General features: G+C 36.2%; 1 protein-coding gene across 1 annotated transcript; it reads left to right on the forward strand.

The window, feature by feature from the left end:
• The first annotated feature begins 832 nt into the window (after positions 1-832).
• Positions 833-23,079, forward strand: CALB1 (calbindin 1). The gene is made up of 11 exons (XM_045899209.3): positions 833-1,081; positions 1,630-1,706; positions 5,679-5,753; positions 14,543-14,626; positions 14,738-14,794; positions 17,793-17,870; positions 20,594-20,649; positions 20,735-20,774; positions 20,900-20,953; positions 21,791-21,862; positions 22,190-23,079. The coding sequence occupies exons 1-11, from the start codon at positions 1,003-1,005 to the stop codon at positions 22,301-22,303; spliced, it is 786 nt and encodes a 261-aa protein (XP_045755165.1). The 5' UTR covers positions 833-1,002; the 3' UTR covers positions 22,304-23,079.
• The last annotated feature ends 737 nt before the right edge of the window (positions 23,080-23,816 follow it).

Consider the following 23,816-nt stretch of genomic DNA (forward strand, 5'->3'; position numbering starts at 1 on the left):
TTAGACCAGATTCTTGGTTTCTCTTTGCTTTGGCTTACTCTTTCTAAACTCATAGGAAGGAAACCATAGTATCTCTAAGATCACTTCCTTCTCTAACATTTTAAGATTTTATAACTTAATTTTATCACTTTCTAGTTATATGTCTACTTCAAGCTGGAAAAAAAAAACAACCCACATAATCCTACTTCATCATGTTGGCAGGTCTTGTGCATATAAACCATCTTAAGAAACATTCCTAGGATGACTCTCCAGTCATCCTAGGAACCCTAGGCACCCAAAATAGAGTGGTTGATACCAATAAATTAATTGTACACATTAATCAAAGTAACCTAATACTAACCTAATACTTTCACCTGCCTTTGTTTAAACAAATACTAAAATGTCTCGGAGAAGTCTTCCTCCCTCCCTCCGTCTCTCTCTTTCTCTCCCTCACACACACACGCACACAACACACACACACGCATTATTTATATGGTTGTATTCTTTATCAGCTTTCCTCTTACATCTGAAAATCAAAACCTCTTTATGTTATTTCACTATAATATTCAGGAATGAGGATACTTTATGGATTAGGAGAATGTGGGAGAAAGGGTGTCTGTTTTCAGCCTTCAGTCTCTGAGCTAGGATCTCCCACCACCTGCTGCTTCCTACACTTTAAAACTCCTGCTCCAGCTAGCTTCCCTGCGAGGAGAGGAGAAAACTGGGAGGGGAAAAAGGTTGGTGCGAGCTAGAGGCGGGAATGAGGAATGGGAGGCAGGAGGAGGCGTGGCCCGGCTCGGCCGTCAGAATAAATACTGAGAACTGGGTGCGGGGTGTGGAGAGAGAACTCCGGAGGACCGCCTGAGCCGAGCAGGACTGAGGACAGCTCCCGGCAGCATCCGCCCCCGTCTTCCTCCGCAGCCCAGATCTCTTTCACACACACACCCTGAGGATCTTGCTCACCACACACTCTCACGGACACACACGCATACTCATACACGCAGACACACACTCGGCTGTACGATGGCAGAATCCCACCTGCAATCCTCCCTGATCACAGCCTCACAGTTTTTCGAGATCTGGCTTCATTTCGACGCAGACGGTGATTATCTTCTCTCTTTTTAACTGTTTGAAGACCCCTTTGTCCCTGCCCCTTTCCACCCTTTCTCCTCCCCCTGAGCCTCCTGATCCTATTATCCCTCGTTTCTTTACTTCTTCCCCCATCTCTCTAATCTTGTCTCTCCGGCTGGCTAACAAACCATCAACTTTAAAGTTTATATATATTTTTCTATGTTATCCCCAAACCTTCAACTTTTTTTTTCTCTCCAGGAATGTTAAGAATAGGAAGGCGATGGAGGAGGGGAGTGAGAGAACAAGCAGAGATTGGGGGACACTGCACCCTGAAGTTTCTATGGCTACATTTAACATCCGTACCATCCTCCTTTGCCCTTAGTGGGTCCAAACTTTGACACACCGAGAGAGCAGCGCTGCCGGGCTTCCGCATCCGCATCCGCATCCTTTCAGGGTTAATCAATGTAGAGGCAAGAGAGAGCTTCGCAAGTGGCCAGAACTATAGCTGTCATGGAAATTGAAAGGGGCAGAAGCTCAGAATGAGATGTATGATACCTGGGTGCCTCTTTGTCTTTGCAGGAAGTGGCTACCTGGAAGGAAAGGAGCTGCAGAACTTGATTCAGGAACTCCAGCAAGCACGGAAGAAAGCTGGATTGGTAGGTTTAAGTTTGCAACCAAGGAAAAAGACCTTCAACCTTAAAACATAAATATTCTAGAGTTTTTCATAATGAGCCAGCGAGATCAAGTGGTTTCCAGGGAATGTAGACTGAGGGGATGTAGATTTATTGACTGAGAAAGGAGAGGAAAAAGCACCTTTCCAAATTGTGTAGGGGGAAGATGAAAGGGGAAAAGAAAGAGATCCCCTAAAGGGAAAAACCTTACACTATGAAATCAGAGATTTTAAAATATAGATTCTATACTTGTACTTGCTTTAATAATGCTTAAAAGTGTGGGTGCATGAGATCTTTTAGCAGATCACCTCCTCTTCGATAGAGTTCTACTAAGTAATTTTTAACTTCTCTTTAACTGCATGAGAAGTGGGGGGGGGGGTAGAAATACATTTCTGCCCCTTGGTGGTCAGGAAACAGATCTGCAGATTACGGATCTCCTGTTTTATTGCTACTTATTATTGTGAGGTTGATGTGGTTGGATAAGAAAATGTTCTTTCTTGACCTTTCTCACTGGGGGAAAGCTGGACAACTTGCAACATAATAATGAGCAAGAACTTAACAAGAAAGCTGTTCATTTCTGTTGAGAGGGAGAAACACAAAAGTCAGAGATGTAAAAAGTAAAACAATTTTAAGAATTTCATGTATTTTAAAAAAGCTAAGCTTCTTTAAACAATTAATGGGGTTTGGAAAAAAAGCTATATTCGTGACTTAAGCCATTAAGTAATTAAATGAATGACAATTCTTACCAATTATGAATAACTTCCTGTGGGCATAAATTTATCTGTTAAGATGTTTTCAGCATAAAAATAAAATATACCCAGCTTTAGAACACAGATGGAAAATAGGATGGAACACAGAGGAAAATAGGATAAGAATTTTACTAGTGTATTGGGGTTTATGTAAGACTGCATTTCAGAACACTGTGTTGGATTTGGGCTAGTTAGAGGTTAATGATCTTTGGCCTTTTAACTACTGGCTAGAAATTTTACATTACAGATTATATATAACTTTTATGTCTTTAGAGGAAAACATAGATGTGTGTGATCCTTTAGCAGATCACCACCTTAAGCACTGATATATAGATATATAGATATTTTATAAATATATAAGTTACTAATAGAGTTACCTTTTTGTTCTATCTAAATTGAAAATTGTGTGATACACATCCCTGTATAACATATTCAGAAGACTACCAGAGGACTCTAAAATGCATTATAATGCATTACAGAACTATCGGTTGCTTTCATGGACCGAATGGATTTAAAACCAGATAACACTCTGGGGATAGTTTTACCCAGATTTAATATTATATAAACCTGAAGGTATTGTAGATTGGGATCAAATAAAATAGAAAATGTTTTATGTACTCTCTGTACACCCTCCCCTCCTTATATATTACCATAAATAAATTCATGTATTATTATAGCTCCATATATCTTTGACTAATAAAGCAAAAACAATTCCTTATTTCATTTAAAAATATATATTTAAAATATCTGTTTGGAAAAATCTTACTTGCCATAAAGTTTCAAATTAAAACATTTTAAGACACTTCCAGTAGCTAAATGATTGTATTTTAATTTTTCTAGAAGTAATTTTAATATTGTGATTTATTTTCAATTTAGAAATTCAAATCTTTAGAAACTACATTTTTTCAGATTTTTCTTTTTCTCTTCCCATTTTAATATTTGTACTTTTTTGTAAACAAATAACTTCAGTTAAAGTTCTAAAGATTGTAAAGTTTTTTCTACTGCCCAGGCTCTAATTTTAAGCTACTGGAAATTCTAATTCTTAGACATTAATAAAAAAATAGCAGACTTGAGCACAAGTACAAGATTATGTCAAGTTGCTTAATACATTGATTGTTGACTATTTTTCTGGGTTGTGTGTACAGGCTTTGGATAGTTAAAATCTAAATTGAGGTTTGAATTGAGAGGTTCATGTACTGGACAAATATGTCCCTATACTCCTGGCCCCATTGTAGTAAACCTTTTACATATTTCTTCTTTTTCAGAACATAAAGACTAACCTTAAAAACCAGGTTTCTTTTCATTTCTGGCCACAGGATAACAAATTTCATTGTATTAAGGGAAGCACTGTTTGGCATTTAAAAAATTTCACTAATATTATAAATAAATATAACATTTTTAAAAAAGATTTTGAGAGAGAGAGCGCATAAGCAGGGGGAGCGGCAAAGGGAGAGGGAGAAGCAGGCTCCCCATTGATCAGGGAGCCAGCTATGGAGCTCAATTCCAGGACCCTGGGATCATAACCCAAGCTGAAGGCAGACGTTTAGCCAACTGAGACACCCAGGCGCCCCAAATGAATATAACAGTAATGAACTATAACAACACAAAATATTTTCAAAATTACCCTTTTATACTAAACATGGTATTTTGTCTTTAAGTGTGCATTTTTATAAAGCTTTATTTTATTATCATTGTCATTGTATTTTGTACTGTTTAAAATGTAGATTATGACATAATTACCACTCAAGAAACTCACAGACTAAATGTCGATTCTGCTAGTTAACCTAGTGGTACTATACGATTTTAAGGTTTAAAATCAAATTCTTTGTTTTTTGTTTACTTTAAGGTATGTGCAAAAACCAAAACTGATGGTCCCATTAATGTCAAGGGGTGAACTCTTTCCTTTTCTTACAGTTATTGCTGTAATAAAATTTAATAAATGCATATTACAATTAATCCATAGAAGAGTTTTGTTTTAAAGGCTACTTATAATTAAATTGCTTGATTACCATTTGTTACCTCAGTTCTACTAAAGATATTTACTTTGGTTCAAAAAGGATTCTGCAACAATTAGTCGTAGTGATATTCAGCCTCAATATAACTCAAACTATATTAACCTACCTATCCCTAAAGCAAACTCAGGAGAGATAATACCATCTTGCTAGTTATGAAAAAAATTGAGACCTTAATACACTTTCCCAAGGACATAGAATAGGACATTAGTAAAGGCTGACCTATTTTAAATTGGCTTCAGTTAATGCAACAGGGCTATCTAAAATGGGCTATGTTGGAGACCCAAGGGTATAAATTCAACTTCCTGAATACTAGTTCTATATTTAGATCACTAGTTTACAGTTCATGGCCCTCTGTCAATATGTGAAGAGATTATGTAAGCAATAGAATAGATTGGACAAAATAATTCAAATGAAATGAAAGCATTCATTTTGTCCCCCTTAAACATATCTTCTTGTACTAAAATACATGGGAGAGAAAACATCTCAGAAAAAAATGGAAACACTGGAAAAACCACTCCCTATATTCTGGGAGGCAAAGATCCTAAACATATAACCAATAGCTTACACTAAGGTTATCAAAATTGTCTGTCTCTAATGAAAGTAAAAATTGGTCATTTTATTATCTTATTTTTTTTAATTTAATTGTTCAATTTATTTAGTCAATAAATGCCACTTCTGTGTTGGAAACACAAAGACACTGGAAACACTGAAGAGTGACAATGTGAGGCACTCTTCAACACTCACATTTTTTGCTTGTCCAAACTGAAAACACCTATTATTACTTCCCATGGATAAAACATGTTAAAATAAGGAAAATGTTATAGGGCAATTAGTTGTAGCAATACAAAAGAATCTTTCCTGAAGCAAGCTATGTTTAAAGTACATTTTATTTGAATTCAATAAGTTATGAACTCAATAATTCTGACTACCTTTTTAAAGGATAGCATATTCTCAAAACTAATAGAAGATAAATAAGTAATTGATTCAGAAGTGATAATCATAACCCTTTCATTTGAAACCAGTAAATACTGTGTATCAGTTATATCTTCAATTTTCATGAGAATCGTTCATTGGTGTGCATAATTCTAAATGGTTTCAATTCCAGTTTTTCTTTGCAGAAGTTATTAACACCATCAGAAGCATAACTGATAGTTTTTAAAATAAACCTCTTACCTTCTTTTATATAATTTTAGGAGTTATCACCGGAGATGAAAACCTTTGTGGATCAGTATGGGCAGAGAGATGATGGAAAAATAGGAATTGTAGAGGTAAGGAATTTATGCATTTTTCTGATGTACTATTAATCAATGAGCTTCATTTTGTCCTTGAATCCAACTCAAACAGGATATGGCAAAACCAATTTTGAGAGGCTTATTTTGCCTAAGTAAAATGTTATCTTCTCTTCAAAAACTTAAAATCAAAATGGTCAGAAATGAAAGAGACCTTAGAGTTTGCCTAATCCAGAGCCTAAATTTAACACATTATGAAGCCAGAGTGTGGAGAGGTGAAATGATTTGCCTTTGGTCAGGCACCTGTTTGCATAGGTACAGATAGAAGCTCAGGTCCAGGATTTCTGGACGGGTACCCAGGCCATTACATTACCCTGCCTCACCGGGACAAAACACCAACCAAGTACAGGGTTCATTGGCATCCCTTGTTAACGGTGTAAATTTTTCTGTATATTTGTAATCCCTATGACGATGGCAAAAAGCCACATCCTGGTTCCTGAAATTCTATTTTAGACTGGCAGTTGATCATAGTAAAAACAAAGAACCAAAGAACTTAACTAAAATTAATGAATACTTTATGATGTGTTATAGGAAAGGATTTTTTTTTTTTAAGATTTTATTTATTTAATTATTTGACAGAGAGAGACACAGCGAGAGAGGGAACACAAGCAGGGGGAGTGGGAGAGGGAGAAGCAAGCTTCCCGCTGAGCAGGGAGCCCGATGCAGGGCTCCATCCCAGGACCCTGGGATCATGACCTGAGCTGAAGGCAGACGCTTAACGACTGAGCCACCCAGGCACCCCAGAAAGGATTTCTTTTGAGTCTCTAAAAGATAAAACTGTGGGTGTCAAATCTTGTCTTCTGATGAGGACTATTCCTATGGAGGACAACTTTCGTTTATGAATCAAGGAGGCCAGACTTTGATTATGCATCAGTTCTTTGGCATTCTCAGATTTGTGCAAGAGCTTTCTTTCTTTACTTTCTTTACTTGTACTTTTTGAAACTCGGGTGTCTCAGCTACTTTATCTCTGCAACCTATTAGAGAAATGGAGTGGACAGCTTTGTCCATAAAAATTAATAAAGTTATATTTAAAAATTTGCCAAATCAAAAGTATCATTATATTATAATATTTTTAGTGTATTAGGTTGTGATGTATTCTGGCTGTCAACAACATGTTGTAATAATTTACCTTCGATTCAGAGAATTAACCTGGCTTTCAATTAAGTGGTCTTAAAGGACATCTGTCATGTCATTGTGAAATACTTATTTTTAAGCAGCACTACAAAAGGAGTTAAGAAAGGACATACTATTATTACCTTTGTAATTAAAACATTTCCCTGGAGTATACACTTTCCCCTTTGCCTATGTATAACTCATTACAATATAAATAGATAAATTAACAGTACTGGGACATACAGATTGACATAGAGGGCAACTAATCAAGATATGAAATCATTAAGGATAAGAAAATAACTTAAAGGAACATAAATAAGATGAGGTAAATCTATTCAAAATGAGTTAGAAAATCAAAAATCAGTGAAATTATAGATGTGGTTATTTCAAAGTTTGGCAAAGTTTATAATTCCAGTAGAGGAAGGACCATCATCTTATATTTAACATACTTCACTTTAAAGGACTCCAGTGGTCTCAGCTATTTATTTTACTTGATTTCTTCAGTGATAGTAGATTAAACAATAGTATAAAAAGCATGATCCAATTCACATGCATGTCACACTTTTAAAAGGACTCAATGTATGTTTTGAATCCAGGTTTTACTATACATTATGTAATATAATCACTTATGAATTCTAATTTGAAGGCATATTTGAATGAGAGGCTGGGGGTCACTAGCAGATGCACTGTCCTGGAGGTTTGAGGAAAGAAGTTTCTCTAGAAGTTTGAGATAATAAACTATTATAGAAAAGTTTTGTGTGTGAGAAAAGATAGGTAACAGAAGAGGATAAAGACGTTAACGAAGGCTAAAATGAAGAACTGAGGAACTTTTATAGTAATCACAATAAGAAAATTTATATTAGTATGACAATATACAATTTCTAAAATACATTCTCTCATTTGATCCTAATGACAAAATAAAGCAAGCCTAAATATAATATAAGGACCTATTTTTATAGCTGGGGAACCTAAGGCTTCAATAGAGTTTGACTAAAGTTAAAGAAAAAATAAGAAATAAATGGTGAAACATCTAGAACCCAGCCATGTTCCTCTAAACCACTCTGCCTTTTTTAAATAATAAACAATCTGAGCATTTTCTGCATTCAGAGAAAATAGTTTCAAGCTTCAATTGGTTGATTACTTAGGGCAGTTTAAGCCTCCTTGAACAGGATGCACAAAGTATAGGGGCACCTGGGTGGCTCAGTCGTTAAGCGTCAGCCTTTGGCTCAGGTCATGATCCCAGGGTCCTGGGATAGAGCCCCGCATCGGGCTCCCTGCTCTGCGGGAAACCTGCTTCTCCCTCTCCCACTGCCCCTGCTTGTGTTCCTGCTCTTGCTATCTCTATCTCTGTCAAATAAATAAATAAATAAACTCTTTAAAAAAAAAAAAGGATGCACAAAGTATAGAGAAATTATCCAGCTAAAGCATTTGAAACATGATTTGGGCAAAACTTTCAGATCAGCTGAAGAAGAAATAGTCTAAAAGGAGAGAAACTTTCTAATACATTCTTATGTGTCTCACTTAACTATTCCAGGACAAAGAATTTTTTGCTGGATGGGACTCCAGGGAAAAACTAGCCAAAATTCCTCATTTTAGGATGAAGAAACTGAAACCCAGAAAGGTTAAATGATGTGTCCAAGGTCCCAGTGTCAGGGAGTGACAACACGTGTATACAAGCCTCGATCTAACCATGATTCCAGAATTCTTTTCATTAATCTGATTTATCAGCCACATGCAAGGGGAGGGGTGGAGTGGTGATTAGTTGGAGAGAAGAGAATTAGAATGGGAGAACAGAAAGAATGATCACTGCAGGAGTTCATAGGCATGTTGATTTGGTCTAGGGTGGGTAAGTAGGAGTGAAGAGAGTAAAGAGGTTCTGAAAATCATTGGAAAGAAGAAATTGAAAGTTACAGATTACATGTTGAAAATGAGGAAAGGAAGAGTGGGAATGCCCAAATTTATAACATGTCCTCTAGTGTCACCAGGAAGTTGTATAAAATGAAGTTCATCTTTTCTTTTTCCAACTTGACATGTATCACTTGCTAAGAAATCCTATATATAATATGGGACACAAATACGCACACTCCAGCCAGCCATGATGGAATGGGAAACCCCATGTTTTCCAAAATTTATAATAAACTACCTACTCACATCAAGATATTGTAGCTTTAGTGTTCAAAGGGAAAAGAAGTTAGTTGTTCCTATATATTTAATAGGTATAATGATGGGCTTCTCAAAATCTAATCAAGGTAGGGGCACTTGGGTGGCTCAGTCGTTAAGCTGCCTTCAGCTCAGGTCATGGTCCCAGGGTCCTAGGATCAAGCCCCACCTTGGGCTCCCTGCTCTGCGGGAAGCCTCCTTCTCCCTCTCCCACTCCCCCTACTTGTGTTCCCTCTCTCGCTGTGTCTCTCTCTGTCAAATAAATAAATAAAATCTTTAAAAAAAAATCTAATCAAGGTAAACCAAATGATATTCATGTGATAGTCTGCTTTCCCATTGGAAATAAGCTAAAGTGATTTGACTTTAATTGAAATTTGTTCAAAAGATCAGAAAATATAGTGATTTTCAAAGTTCTATCCTGAAGTGGACTGACCTTCCCAACAACAAGCTTTTGCTATCTAGAAATATGTAAAATGAAGGGTAGTATATAGATGTCGTTCTTCTGAACTTTTAAAATTTCAAGTCTTTAGATTTTAAAATTCACACAAATATAGTTCATTTATAAAGAGACTGTTAATATGAACTCAAAACAGGAGCACTGAAATTCTGAGATACTTTAACAAATACCATGACAGTCAAAAAATGTTCTAAATTTATTCAGACTAATAGCTCTATTGCAGGGAAGGCTGATTAAAATAATTAGAAAGGAAGACTGAATGATTCAGCAGATAATATATGTACCAGAGAAGAAATTTCTAGTAAGTATAGATATTTCCCTTAGTTGGATATCAACTCTCTCAGCTTTTCACCTGATCCCTTGGGCAACGTGTAGGGAAACTACCATCCTCTTCAATTTTTTTGTATCTATTTGCCCAGGTCAGTGTATCCACTGGAAAAAAAAAAAAAAAGATCTAAAAGCTATTTAAATACTAAAACTGTAACATCTCTCCCAGGGAAGCAGACACTACTTTCCCTCTTTTCTTCCACAGTAGGATTTGAGCACTTGAGTTTAGCTATAGTGAATGTAATTTTTCATGGCAGACTACTTGTCCACCTCAGAATTTGGGGAAATGATGGACAGTAAGTCAGATTAAAAACTTCCCTCTGGATAAATATTTTTAAATGATTAGGAAAATGTTTTTGATTGGAGATTTTAATGGAGGGTGATGGTTAAAGACAAAGGCCCCAAAAGTCAAGAAAGTCAGACGGTCGGTTTTCAAATCTGGTTCAAACTAAATGATAGCAGTTCATTTATTCTCTCTGCCTGTTTCTTTGTAAACAGGGATGGTATATAAGTACCAACATCAAATGTGATAAAGCATGTCAAACAAATACGTCAACCCTGGCATACTTAAAAGCTCAATAAATGTATTTGCTATAATTATTTTTTTTAAAAAACTGAAAATCTACACAATTCTTCTGAAGGCCAAAACTTTTAATCACTTCTTATATAATTTTTCATATTCAAATATTAAACTCAACTAGCCTTAAGTTTATATAAGATTATTTGCCTTTCAAGTTTCCTGGAATCATTTAATTGCCTAGGAAAAATACTTCTCTGGTTTCCAAATGAAAGAACTGAATGCTTTGCTAATATGTGTTGAAAGAGGCTAGCATGTACCATGAATGTCTTTAGGATTTAAGAATTACGCCTCATGTGTGCTTTGACTTATTTAGCTCATTTATGTTTTTAGTAAAATTTCCCTTTGTGTGCACTCTCTTTGCACCTAATACTTAGATTTATCACTACATCTCCTTTTTTGAAATTGTGGGAATAATGTTTGAAATTATCTGCCTCCCTATAAGGTTCTTACCCACAGTGACTATGAATCCCCAGTATCCAGCACAGTGCCTAGTAGGTTCTGAATCATACCTATATGAGATATAGCAAAGAATTTCAACCTACTCCAAAACATAAGACAAGGGTTCTACATTATGCCTAGGAATACAACAAAGATGTAAAAACCCTGTGACATGCTCAGTTCCCTGGGAAGCAGATCTAAGTAGAAGATTATCAATAAGGAAATTTATTAGGAAGTGCTCTTGGGACCATACCTGTTGAGGGGAAATGAAAAGAACAGGACTGGGCAGAGGGAGAGAGTGGGCCATGATACAGTCTCAATAGGGGCTTCAGCTGACCCTACAGTGAGCTCGAAAGCTGCAACGGCCCTTCACAGAAGTCCTAAATTGAGTAAGAGGACTGCGCCTTTTTCTCTTCATGTGGATCAGTCATAGGACACAGTGTCTTTGGGAAGGCAGCTCTCTTCAGCCTAGATAATCTCCCAAAGGTACCCTAAAGGCTCTCCCAAAATAACATTCCCAGCACCTAAAGGGAGCTCTGGGTAGATCATCACAATATCCACCCCAAACCTATCCACAATTCAGTAATAAGTCAGTAATAATTATCTCCAAAGGAACTTTATTTACAGCCTATGCTGACCCTAGACCATAGTCAATTGCCTTCATTCATAAGTTCAGTAAGGTATTTACTGACATTTTTGCAGGTTCTGGGCAAAGAAACAGTAATAAGACACAGACCCTATCCTCAAGATGTGTGTAGTCTTCATACATCTAGGGGAGACAGGCAAACTTTTATATCCCCACTCTCACTGACAGACACCAGTTCTCACAACTGACGCTCCGAGGAATTCTGGTCACAACTATCTGCCTTCTACTTATTGCCTTGATATTCTTCCTTATTTTCCAACCCATAACAAAGTTTTGGGAGTTCATAAAAGGTCAGGCAGGCAGCCCAAGGATTAAGAAATTACCAATAACGTTGGATCAGGCAGTATTGAATACTTCCATGGACAGCAGGGACTTAGCAAATGTGAGAATAAAGCAGCCTTACTTGACACCTTCAATAAAAGACCTCTCCTACTTTGTAGATATGCTCTAAGACACTAGATCTGGAGAGTTACTGCACCCACCTCTGAAATTTAAACATTGATTCACAATATATTGATGAAAGCATCAACAGCAGGACCATTACATTGTGAAACACACCTTTAAAAAGATGATTTATGTTCACTATAGTTACATCCTATCCACATGTATTCATTGCTTCTCTTTTAATGGCTGGCTTGTCTTATTATAATCTTTTAAATGTTTGAGATGCATTCTAATGTCTAAAATAGGATGGCTCTATATTCAGTTTAACATTAACAGTTCAAATTAATAGATTGAAAATGTGCATGTAGATATAACCTGTATCTTTTTAAATAATGAAACCAAGGAGGACCAAAATGGCATGGGAAAAGAAATACACATTTATACTATATATGCAGAACAATTTTACTGCCTCTATATTTGGCATTTTAGAGACCTCTAAACTTTATGCAAGTTATATGAACTTTAATTTTTGAAACAAAGATGGTTAAATTTTCCCTTATTTTACATTTAGTAATTGCTTACTAGTTCATTCTTTTATTTTTTTTCCTCTATTCATGTATTTGGAGGATTTTGATAAGTATAATTTTTTTAAGAAAAATTATTTTTTGGTGAAAATACAGTTATTAAAATTCAAGCAATATAGAAAATTGGAATGAAGATAGTAAAAACAAATATTATAAAACATGTTAGGTAGGTATTTTTAATGAAGTAAAATTATCAACCAATCCCCAGCATTTATGTCAGACATATAACATGCTGAGCACCACCCTGGGCATTCAGGAGATGCAGACAAAGCATGGTCCCTGCCCTCCTGAATGGATGGCCCAACAACAGCTTACAAAGTGGTATCTGACAAGTTACATACCAATAACTAAAAGAATTGGCATTAGCTATTTCTTATTTCCTAAATGAATGCTTATGTTATTGCACAACTATACTAGTGACCTTTATTCCAAAATAAGAAAATGTCTTCTGACAGAGTCATATTAACATTCTAGTAAGATATATGTGCCTGTTCCTTAGTTTCACCTCCATATGTAATGTCTATAAGCTGAATGGATCTAATTTGAGGTATTATTTTAAAGACCTAAAAACAAGTTAAAGGACATATTATATGGGCATAAAAAAACAGAGATTACTTGCAAATAAATTGAAATGATCCATTTTATCTTAAAAATTTTTAATATACCTAAATGGGTGAAATTTTTTTTTAAAGGGACAGGGGGAGATAAACTTTCCTATAATTTGGTAGAAATTTTGGAACTAATACTGAACTTAAGGTTGATCCATACCACAGGTGCTTGGTCTAAAATCCAGGGACAAGGGTCCATGCCTGAACTTCAAGGAAATTAGATGAAGCATAGTATGCGTAGGTTCATTCTTTAATGGTGAAGACGTAGTGATTCTAACAGATTCTCAAAGTCCTTTTGAACCCAGTACATTTAAGAGACATTGGTTTCTACTTCAACTCCTTATTTTAGTGATGAGGGTACTAAGTTCCAGAAGTGGCTGAGGGAGTTGCTGGGGACCACAGCTAATTAGCTGCTGAGCCAGGAATAGAACCCATGCCTGCAATGGGGCCATCAATCCAGCTCCCTCCCTCCCTTCCTCCCTCCCTGCACATAACAGATAGATTACAGTCATCTTAAAATGGGATCTGGAGCCCTTTGTTCCAAAAAAAATAAATAAAATAAAGGAGGGGCAGTACTAAAGTTATGAAATGAGAACTAAGGACACAGGTCATAGGGTCATGAAGTAGAGATCATAAACCCAAGCCCTGGATTCTGACAGTGGACATCCTCTTAGCTAAAACCAACAGTTTGAGAACTGTTTTTTCCTATTACTGTTCAATTTCCACTCTTCATCGTGAATTGTCTTTTCCACCTCTCTTTTCACTGCCTTATAACGGTCTTCACTTTATCTTTTTTTTTTTTTAAGATTTTATTTATTTATTGGGGGGGGTGCAGAGGGAGAGGGAAAACAGACTCCCCACTGAGCAGGGAGCCCGATGCAGGGCGCAATCTCAGGACCCTGGGATCATCACCTGAGCTGAAGGCAGACGCTTAACGACTGAGCCACCCAGGCGCCCCTGTCTTCAGTTTATCTTCCCTGCTTCTCTTAGGCTTTCTCCTCAGATCTGGGAATGCATTTTTGTCCTTCCTTCCTTTACCCTACATTCGCATTTCTCATAGTTTCTTTCCTCCTATGTGACATGTATGTCCCCACATATACCACATTCTGTGCACCCTGAGGAGAGCAACACTGCTCTGTGGCACAGAAGAGATGAAGGGTTCAAGCCACCGGGATGAATCTGCGTGGATGTCCAGCAGAGGAGGAGTGGTCAAACCAGTGCTATCTGAGTACACCTGCTGTGGCCACCTCACTGACCAGAGAGCCCCATCACACAAGGCCACCCAAGCTTTGGAAAAGACAATGGCTCTCTGAGGGAACAAAGTATCAGAAAGGGAAGGTCAACCCAAACATTTTTCCTCTCCTAGTTTTCTAGGCAATAAAACTGCCTCTAATAAGTATATTCAAGAAAAATTTAGCAGGAAGTAATGACAGAGGCTTGCTTCCCTTACAACTTTTTAAATCTTTTTCAGTTGGCTCATGTATTACCTACAGAAGAGAACTTCCTGCTGCTCTTCCGAGGCCAGCAGCTCAAGTCCTGTGAGGAATTCATGAAGGTAAAACAGAGCTCTGTCCAGGAGGGAGGTCTTCAGAAAGCTACTTAGTGTAGGAAAATTGTTGGCTTTTTTTTAATGTGTTGGGTTTTCCTTATCCAAAATTACTTACAGACATGGAGAAAATATGATACTGATCACAGTGGCTTCATAGAAACTGAGGAGCTTAAGGTAAGCAAACAAAAACCTGTGCTAAGTTTTTTTCCCTTTTAAATAGAATTATGAACTCTTTTTTTAAAAAACCTCCCACAAAAGAAACTTCTGTTGAGCAATGGCACATTTTCACCCACTCTTCCACATTGTTAATGAAGTACCCGATTAAAAAAGGGACTTCAAGTACTTCTTCAAATTCTACTCAGCAATGCAAAAAAATTGGCATTTTCTGTGGTATAAACAAATGGTTATGCTAGACAGATATAACAATATACTAAGCCAAATAAGATGCTCCTTTTCATTGAAATTTGCCATTTTACTTTATAAATTAAACTAATATAAATAGATTTCTCTTTCAAGAGAAAGACAAAGAAACAATTTTGTTGGACACCTACTATATGTTATGCACATTATTTTATCTGATCTTTGTGGCAGTTCTGAGATTAGTACTACCCTCATGAGGAAAAAGATAAGAGAGGTTTAGTGATATACTGAGGCCACACAGAAAGAAGATGCTGGGCTGCAATATTTAAACCCAAACTCCTCTGCCTCCAAGTCTCCTACCCATTCCATAAAACTTTGTGCCTCTCAACAAGGTCAACAAAGTCCTAATATAATCTAACTTCTGAAAAATTCTAACTTTGAAAATGAATTTCTCAATTCATCTCTCCCAGATGTACAGAGGAGCTCGTGGGGGGGGGGGGAGGAAAGGATACAAAGGAGAAGGCAAAGAGATCTAAAAATCAAGTTATTCTGTCTGATTTTTTCATCTTTTAAATGGGGATAATACCACCTTTGTCTCAGATTTATTGTGAAGCTCAAGTAAATTCTGTATGTGAAAGATTTTGTGAAATACACAAGGTACAATACATTGTATTATTCATGAACTCAATAATTTACTAGTCTTTTAGAAGTATGGCAACATTCTTTCTCTCATTTCCTTAAATCGACCCCAAGATTTCTCAGTCCAGAGACCCTCTTTGGTCAATCTTCAGGATATAGAGTAACTAAAAGGGAGGCAAATTAATACTTATGTGGCAGGTATAATATTAGGTGCTTGAAATTATTTTAAGATTTAATCCTCTCAGAAAACCTGCAAAGCAGGTATTATTCCCGTTATACAGAGAAACTGAAATTTAGAGAGATTAGATAATTTTTCAATGTTACCTAGCTGCTTATGAAAGAATCTAGACTATCGGATAATGCTAATAATATTTTTTCTGCCACAACACCACATGCTTCCAAACTTCAGTCATCAAGAGCTACCTCTCCTCTTGTCAAGTGTGGAAATAGGAATATCAAACCCTGTTTCCTCATCATGGTTTAACATGGCTTGAGTCACATAGTCACATACAATTTTAGAGATGGAACTAGGACATATGCACCACAGTAAAATTGCTAAAACACAATCAACAGCAGCCTCTTGGAAATATAAACATTTCTAATGTGAAAACAATATATTTTATACAAACTTGCAGCACAACCTGGAGCTCACAAGGTGACAGTTAAGCTATTGTGTTTTTATTCCATAGGACAAAAAAACAATCTTTTAAAAATCATTTCAAGTTCATCATGAAAACCTTAGCTCATTTCTAATACTGACCTTCTTTGTTCTACATTTTATTCTCAGAAAGAGATTCTAAATAGAAGTCCTCCTCTCTGGGGAATTTTGAAGATAAGTTGGTATTCTTTTTTAATGGATCTTTCAAGAAAGCTAATTTTAAGATCCATAATAGAGTAAAATATCACTTGCTCTCAGTCACGACTTTGAATCTCAGCGTCCCGAGGTTTCTCCCAGGCTATTTTTGTGACCACCATTTTAGTCTCTGGTGAGGCTTTTTAACCCAATTAATCTCTGACAAAAGACTCATAAGGCTCAAAAATAAAATTCACCCCCAATAGATAACTTTGAATTTTCCATGCTTCACTTTGGATTTGAAATGGAATGCTTGAAATGAAAATACATTTAATCAAACCAAGAAAAAGGTCTCCTTCCTCAAAAAGAATAAAGTTAAATCAGCCCAGCAGAACAGGTATATTTGGGAAGAAGATAAACCACTGCAGAACCAAAGAAACCCAATCCCTCAATGTATCCAAACACAGTATCTACTTAGTTTTCCATAACTGCATCAATTCATTTTTTGAAAAAATAAAGGAGTCTCTAATGAACAATGCTAGACAAAATTGAATATTATATGCCTAAGTGCTAACACTGTCATTTATGTGGATTTTGTAAAGCTTTTGATTTATTTCTGTTTAAGAAAATTAACTCCCTCCTAAACTCCAACTCCAAATTAATAATTATCTTTTTTCATCCTTCCCACAATAATCTGTATTTTAATATGATTTGCATACCCTTCAAGGATTAGAGAACATCATTTGTGACCAACTGTCTTAGTCTGAACAGCCAGCTGAAGCATTCTAACCAAGGTGTTTGGGACTGCATTCAGCCCAAAAGCTACGTGACTGGCCCTTCAGAGAAACAAGCTTCCTACTGTCTATAAGCTGATGTGAAAATACAGTTTGTGAGATAGAAAATGCACTTGAAAATAGAGGTAGCTCTCCATCTGGCTTACTAATAATTTTCCCTCATGTTACAAAGGCAGAGAGAGGGGCCCTTGTGTTTCTTAGAAAAAAGCCATATGAGATTTTATGAAGATATCATTATGTACAAATGCACCCATTGGGCTGGCTGGTATACAAGCTTGTACTCACATTCCTACACAGTGCACAATCCAGATACACACTGAAGTCATAAAAGCAGTGCAACATAGACCACAAAAGATCAGGTCTCAGTAAAAGGCAGATATCGTACCTGTCAAAGGCAGCATCATGGCTGGAATGCCAAGTGAACCAAGTGGAATAATCTCCCTTCTAAGGTCTTCTCCTTACCCAGTTCTATCCTCAAAAAGAGGCTTTCTTTGCATTCTTGGGACGTTCCATTTCAAGGCAGCTGAAATGGAAACAGATTGTAAGTTACTTGTGACATTTATCTGAGTGTTCTTTGTCTTAACAGAACTTTCTAAAGGACCTGCTGGAAAAAGCCAACAAGACGGTTGATGATACAAAACTAGCGGAGTATACAGACCTAATGGTAAGACTGATCTTGGAGAGACAGTAGCCAAGACCCTATGAAATATTACTGTGTTCTCGTTAATTCTCAAGGCTATGGAGGATGAAATAAATAAACCATGTGGGTATCACATGCATACAGGTATCATTTCACTTGAAAAGTGAAATACTTAAGGATGTTTACACCTTGTAAGGCTGAGTGCTGTCGTCATTGGATTTGAGGCTCAACATATGAGCATTTCCTTTCTTGTGGAGGTAATTTATATCTATCAAAAGATCATTCATTTTTCTTACAAAGCCAGTGTAAGTATATCACTAAATTATATAATTTATACACATGGAAGTTACATTGTAGATATATAAATTAGATAACTAAAAACATTTTGGAGGTTCTGAATCCATTTTTATCATGACTCACAAAATCATAAATTTTGTTAGAGTTTAAACAAAACTTACAGCTACTTTATTGAGTGACAAAAAAAAAAAAGGGTATTTTAGAATATGGTCTTGGTGCTTGGGTGAGGAGTTCCAAATGTACCCTGACACTGATGCTATGATAAAGTGTAACCAATATCTCTTATAGAATATTGATAATAGAGGGGCGCCTGGGTGGCTCAGTTGGTTAAGCGACTGCCTTCGGCTCAGGTCATGATCCCGAGCCCTGCATCAGACTCCCTGCTCCACGGGAAGCCTGCTTCTCCCTCTCCCACTCCCCCCTGCTCATGTTCCAGCTCTCGCAGTCTGTCAATTAAATAAATAAAATCTTTATTAAAAAAAAAGAATATTGATAATAGAGCCAAGGAAACTGCTTTACACATAGACCTTTAATGTTTTAGGGATGAAAAAATTTATGAAGTTCTAGATAGAATAATCCAGTGCCCATGAATTTCATTAATTTCAAGTAGTAGTTTCCTCATTTTGACTCATAGCCTTAGGACTATAGGAAAAGTCTTTGCCAAACTGATTCAGCTCTGGGCCAATATTTTGGCAACATTTTAATTTTTGAAATTCAGGCAAAATTTTAAGTTGTCCAAATCAGTACATATATTTATACATGCTTTAAGTACTGTAAAGGTACAGTGAATTCTTACCTTACAGGTTTACATAAATAACCCACAAAACAAGTGTATATTATAAAAATTGTGTTCTGGGTGCCTGCGTGGCTCAGTTGGTTAAGCGACTGCCTTCGGCTCAGGTCATGATCCTGGAGTCCCGGGTTCGAGTCCCGCATCGGGCTCCCTGCTCGGCAGGGAGTCTGCTTCTCCCTCTGACCCCCCCCCATGTACTCGCTCTGTCTCATTCTCTCTCTCTCAAATAAATAAAATCTTTAAAAAAAAATTATGTTCTATTAGATTGATAAAGGAGTTAGACTTTTTAGTTACCCTGGAAAGTCATTTTATACAAGGTTTGATTATAAACCTGTTATGAGGTTTACTTTCAACCTGTCAGCCTACTTTTATTCAGGGGGGAAAAAAGAAACCACTAGAACTTTACTATTGTCTTATTCACTATAGAATAATATAAAGTGGGACTAATCTTTAATTTCAAAACAATTAAAAATTTTTCATTGCAAGGAAGCATCCTCTTTGATCCACTTACGGGAAATGGACAATAACCTACATTTCTCAATTTTCTGTTTTGTGCCAGCCTTATGGGATGTCTATTTAAAGCAAAGACTCCTTTCGAGGTAGAAATCTGAAGCAGTCTTTTAAAAACTACTCAGATGGGAGTTTTCCCCCTGTTGGATTGGCCTGGCATATCTGATTCAATGTCCAAACCAGTTCAAATCCGAGATGCAAATTAATCGAGAACTAATTAAGATTTAAATATATATGTAGGGAAATATTCCCCTATAGACACTAAATTGCGTGATCAAGTGTCCAGTGTCTTGGTAGACAGTTTGATGATATCAGAACTTATGGTCAACAGTTTATAAAATGTGTATCAGACCCTGAAAAAATCTCCCTCCTACAAAGAATTCTTACATTTCAAACCATAGACTGTTCTTTTTCTCCCTAAAGAGACTTCACTAAACCTATACCCATTATGACCCTGATCATATTCCTTTTTGAAAAAACAAAAATAATGTTGTGTAGCATACAACCTTCATTTTAATACATCTCATCTATAAGCCCTCCATGTATTATAGTACAGCAATAGTTGCTACTTTCTAAAAATATGCATGCTTCCTGAATAAGGGTATGAGTGTATATCTGGATGGGTCTTGGTGTAGGATGTGAATGTAAGTGCAATGAGGAGGTATCTAGAGTCCAAGGGAAAATAAATCAATTGAAAATTAGTCAAAAATTCTGTTCTCTAAGAATTTATTCATACTACCTGCCTATTGCTTCTCTTTGTACTTTTATGCTCTAAAAGAGGGAGACAAATATTTATTTTCATATCATTGTTTGGAGAATTTTAGAGTATGCTATATACTGCCAGACACCATCTCTCCCACATCTTGACAAATATACATATTTGCAAGAAATATAAATTACGGTATTCTAGAATCTAGCTAAGATCACTATTACCCTGTTTGACTATTCTATATTGTCCTGATAAACTTTGGCAATTGACCCAACTTAAAGAACTGAAAATTTGCACTCCAAGTTTAATAAAAGCTAGTTTCTAGAATTTTGCTGTCTATATGAGTAATTGATAACTCAAAGTACTTTACTTTGAATTTTCTTCTCCTTCCTGCAATAAATCATTCTTCAGTGGTTACAATAACATTCTGTCTTTCAGCTGAAATTATTTGATTCAAATAATGACGGGAAGCTGGAATTAACTGAGATGGCCAGGTGAGTTTAGGAAGTATACAGGTATTATAGTAAGTTGATCCTCGTCCAAAAAAAATCTAATCTATTAATATTTCTCTCTCAAAAGGTTACTACCTGTACAGGAGAATTTTCTTCTTAAATTTCAGGTATTTCTCTTTTCCCTACCATAAACAATATTTTCCTTGAAAAGTTAGACTGTGGGAGATTTGCCAAGGGAAACGCAATTAAATATAATGGTAGCACTTTAACCTTTGCTCTCTTTATCATCCAGGGAGTCAAAATGTGTGGGAAAGAGTTCAATAAAGCTTTTGAGTTATATGATCAGGTAAAAGTTCTTTCTTATCTATAATTTGATTGCTTAGAAGAATTTGGAAAATCCTCACTTACAGAGGGGAAAAACCCTCAAACTCAAGGTCCATATTAAAAGAAACATGAGCTATTAAAATTACTCAGCCAATTTATTCTTGTCATAGGAAATGTAGTACGGTATGTCCCAATTAGATGCATCTTGATTCAAGTCCCATGCTACAATTTATCTATTTTGAGGCTTTGAAAAAGATACCAAACTCCTCTAAACCTCAATTTCCTCATTTGTAATCAGGAGATCATACCCACTTTACAGCGTGGGATGAGGATTAAGTTAGTTGAAAATATCCAGCAGAATTCTCCCCCATGTAATAGATGGTAACATCATGTGTATGAGGAAAGGTGGTTTGTGGTGTCAATAGTTACCATCCTTTATTCTAATTTCTCTCCTCCTGGACCAAATCTGTCCTCTGTGGGCTCTGGCACAGCTCTGCCATTACCTGGTGTGACACAGGCTAGCACATGGCTTCCCCAGGCCTCAGGGTCCTCGTTCGCATGAACATATTTATGACCAACTAATGACTTCAACAGGAGGTGATACTGTTAACATAAAGTGAAACATTATATATGAAAGTACTTCAAAAGATTCAAAGTGTTTTATAAATGTAAGGTGCTGCATGAGAGGCAATTCACATGTATTTTGGGCCTTTGGAGCAAGTAAGAATTTTGAGGGTCTGACATTAAGATGTTGGAATATCTGCCAAGTATGCAGGGGGGAGACTTTCTGAAGAATCAGCTATTACTTTCCCCATTATTGTCCAGTTGGTTGTATACTGGTTTATTTCTGCTCCCTCAGGATGGCAATGGATACATAGATGAAAATGAATTGGATGCTTTACTGAAGGATCTGTGTGAGAAGAATAAACAGGTAATCTAGTGACCATGCCACTTATTTCTTAAGCAGACTATAAGGATCCATCCAGAAGTACCACACATCCTTTTTTGGAAATCTACCTTAAAGATTTATAGAGCAGAAGTAGAATTCAATTCTTATCCTGATTTGGTACTGGCCCAAAACAGTATAACTGATAAATAGATTTTAAAACAACCTTGCGATTATTCACATTTGGGGAAGAACTTAATCTAGCTCTTAATGGATTGATGTAACAAGCAGTTTTCATCCTACATTTTATCATTTGACAGTGGTTAACTTCCATATTTAGCTGGATAACAATGCCATCTATATCCTATACAGGATCTGGATATTAATAATATTCCAACATACAAGAAAAGCATAATGGCTTTATCGGATGGGGGGAAGCTGTACCGAACGGATCTTGCTCTCATTCTCTCTGCTGGAGACAACTAGATTTGGTGACCATGACCATTTACTAGCGATACATTGTATCTAAAAAATAACTGTGCACTATAAGGGAGTAGGCTGTATTTTCTTTTGTATCTGTAAATTTAACTGCATATAGATGATTACCCAGGATATGTGGCACATTCTTTTCAGCTTGTTTCTACAATGTAATGTACAGTTTTTGTAACTATATGACTGAAAAAGGAGAAAGTCTTAGGCTTAAGCCAGCCAATAGACCCAATTGAAAAAATAACCGAACATATTCTTGCTTTCATAAATATAGTTGGACAAGATTTCCCTAAAAATTCCACTAGGATTAATCTATAAAATTCTAGTCTCTGATGTGTAAATGCACATTTGTCACTGATTAGGAGAATTATACCTAACAAGTTATCATTTCAGACAATCATAGGTCTGTCCCACAAAATAGTCTTAAGCTATATTTCCAATTATTAGGAAGAATGTGCTTTTGCATCTAAAAATACCAAAATATCGATCAATAGTTAGTTATTTGTGGCTCTATGAGGTTAACAGTCTCACTAGACAAGACTTAGTTAATCAACAACACGTCTACTGCTTGAATCCATACCAAGCTATTGGTTCAAGTTAATCTGATGACAAGGTAGCACCAGATGAAACATAAATCTGTCTGATTCTACATCTGTATTTCCAAGAAGCCTACTGTCAGAGTATGACCTTAATCCATTTTCTAAACTGTTTTCACGTGTTGCAGATTATATTCTAGTCAATTGCTGTTTTTATGTCATATTGTGTGATCTCTGATTAAATTATATATGCCAAGTATCCTGGTGTCTACTTTGCATACTTCCTGGATTTTCTTTCTATGTAGGACTGTCCATTTCCACCAAGGGTATCTGCTGCCTCTGAAAATATTTTTTTCTAGCTATAACAACTATTTTTTACTACATAATTAAATTTTAATGTAAAATTCATAGCACCCTGACTGTTGAATGTTATATCAATAATTTTGTGTAGTCTGTAAATTCTATATATTTCATATTGAGATCAGCATTCAAAATAGCTCTATTTCTATCTGCAAATAGTTTCAAATGAGTTTAAAATAACATCTTAAGAGAAATACTAATGTAATCATTTAACTTATTTAGCAAGGGAGATTCTAAAACACTCTTTTGACCTACATCCAAGTCAGTTTCATAGATTTGTAGCTAGAACATCCTGTGCTGGTTACACTTGACATGTAATAGGTGGTAATTTGATTCTTTGATTGTGAAGCAAAGAGCTAAGCGATATGTGTCTGTATGAAATTTATAAAGTTACCACCAAAGAGTTAATGGCTCTGGGTCAGTTTAAATGTCCCCAATTCTATAAATTCAGCACTACTTTTCTCAATTCATAGAAATCACAAAAAATAAAAGTGAAGTATCTCTTTCCCCCAAGGATGAGCAGAAAAGAGACTTGCCAAAAAATAAAATTTATCAAATGATGTGTTAGATTGGCTTTGCTTCTAGTGTGTAGATGGAAGCACTGACCTTAGGTT

The sequence above is a fragment of the Mirounga angustirostris genome, unplaced genomic scaffold (genome assembly GCF_029215605.1).
Source record: "Mirounga angustirostris isolate CCGP_5_RB_7025 unplaced genomic scaffold, mMirAng1.0.hap1 SCAF_4, whole genome shotgun sequence".
NCBI classification, from domain to species: domain Eukaryota; kingdom Metazoa; phylum Chordata; class Mammalia; order Carnivora; family Phocidae; genus Mirounga; species Mirounga angustirostris.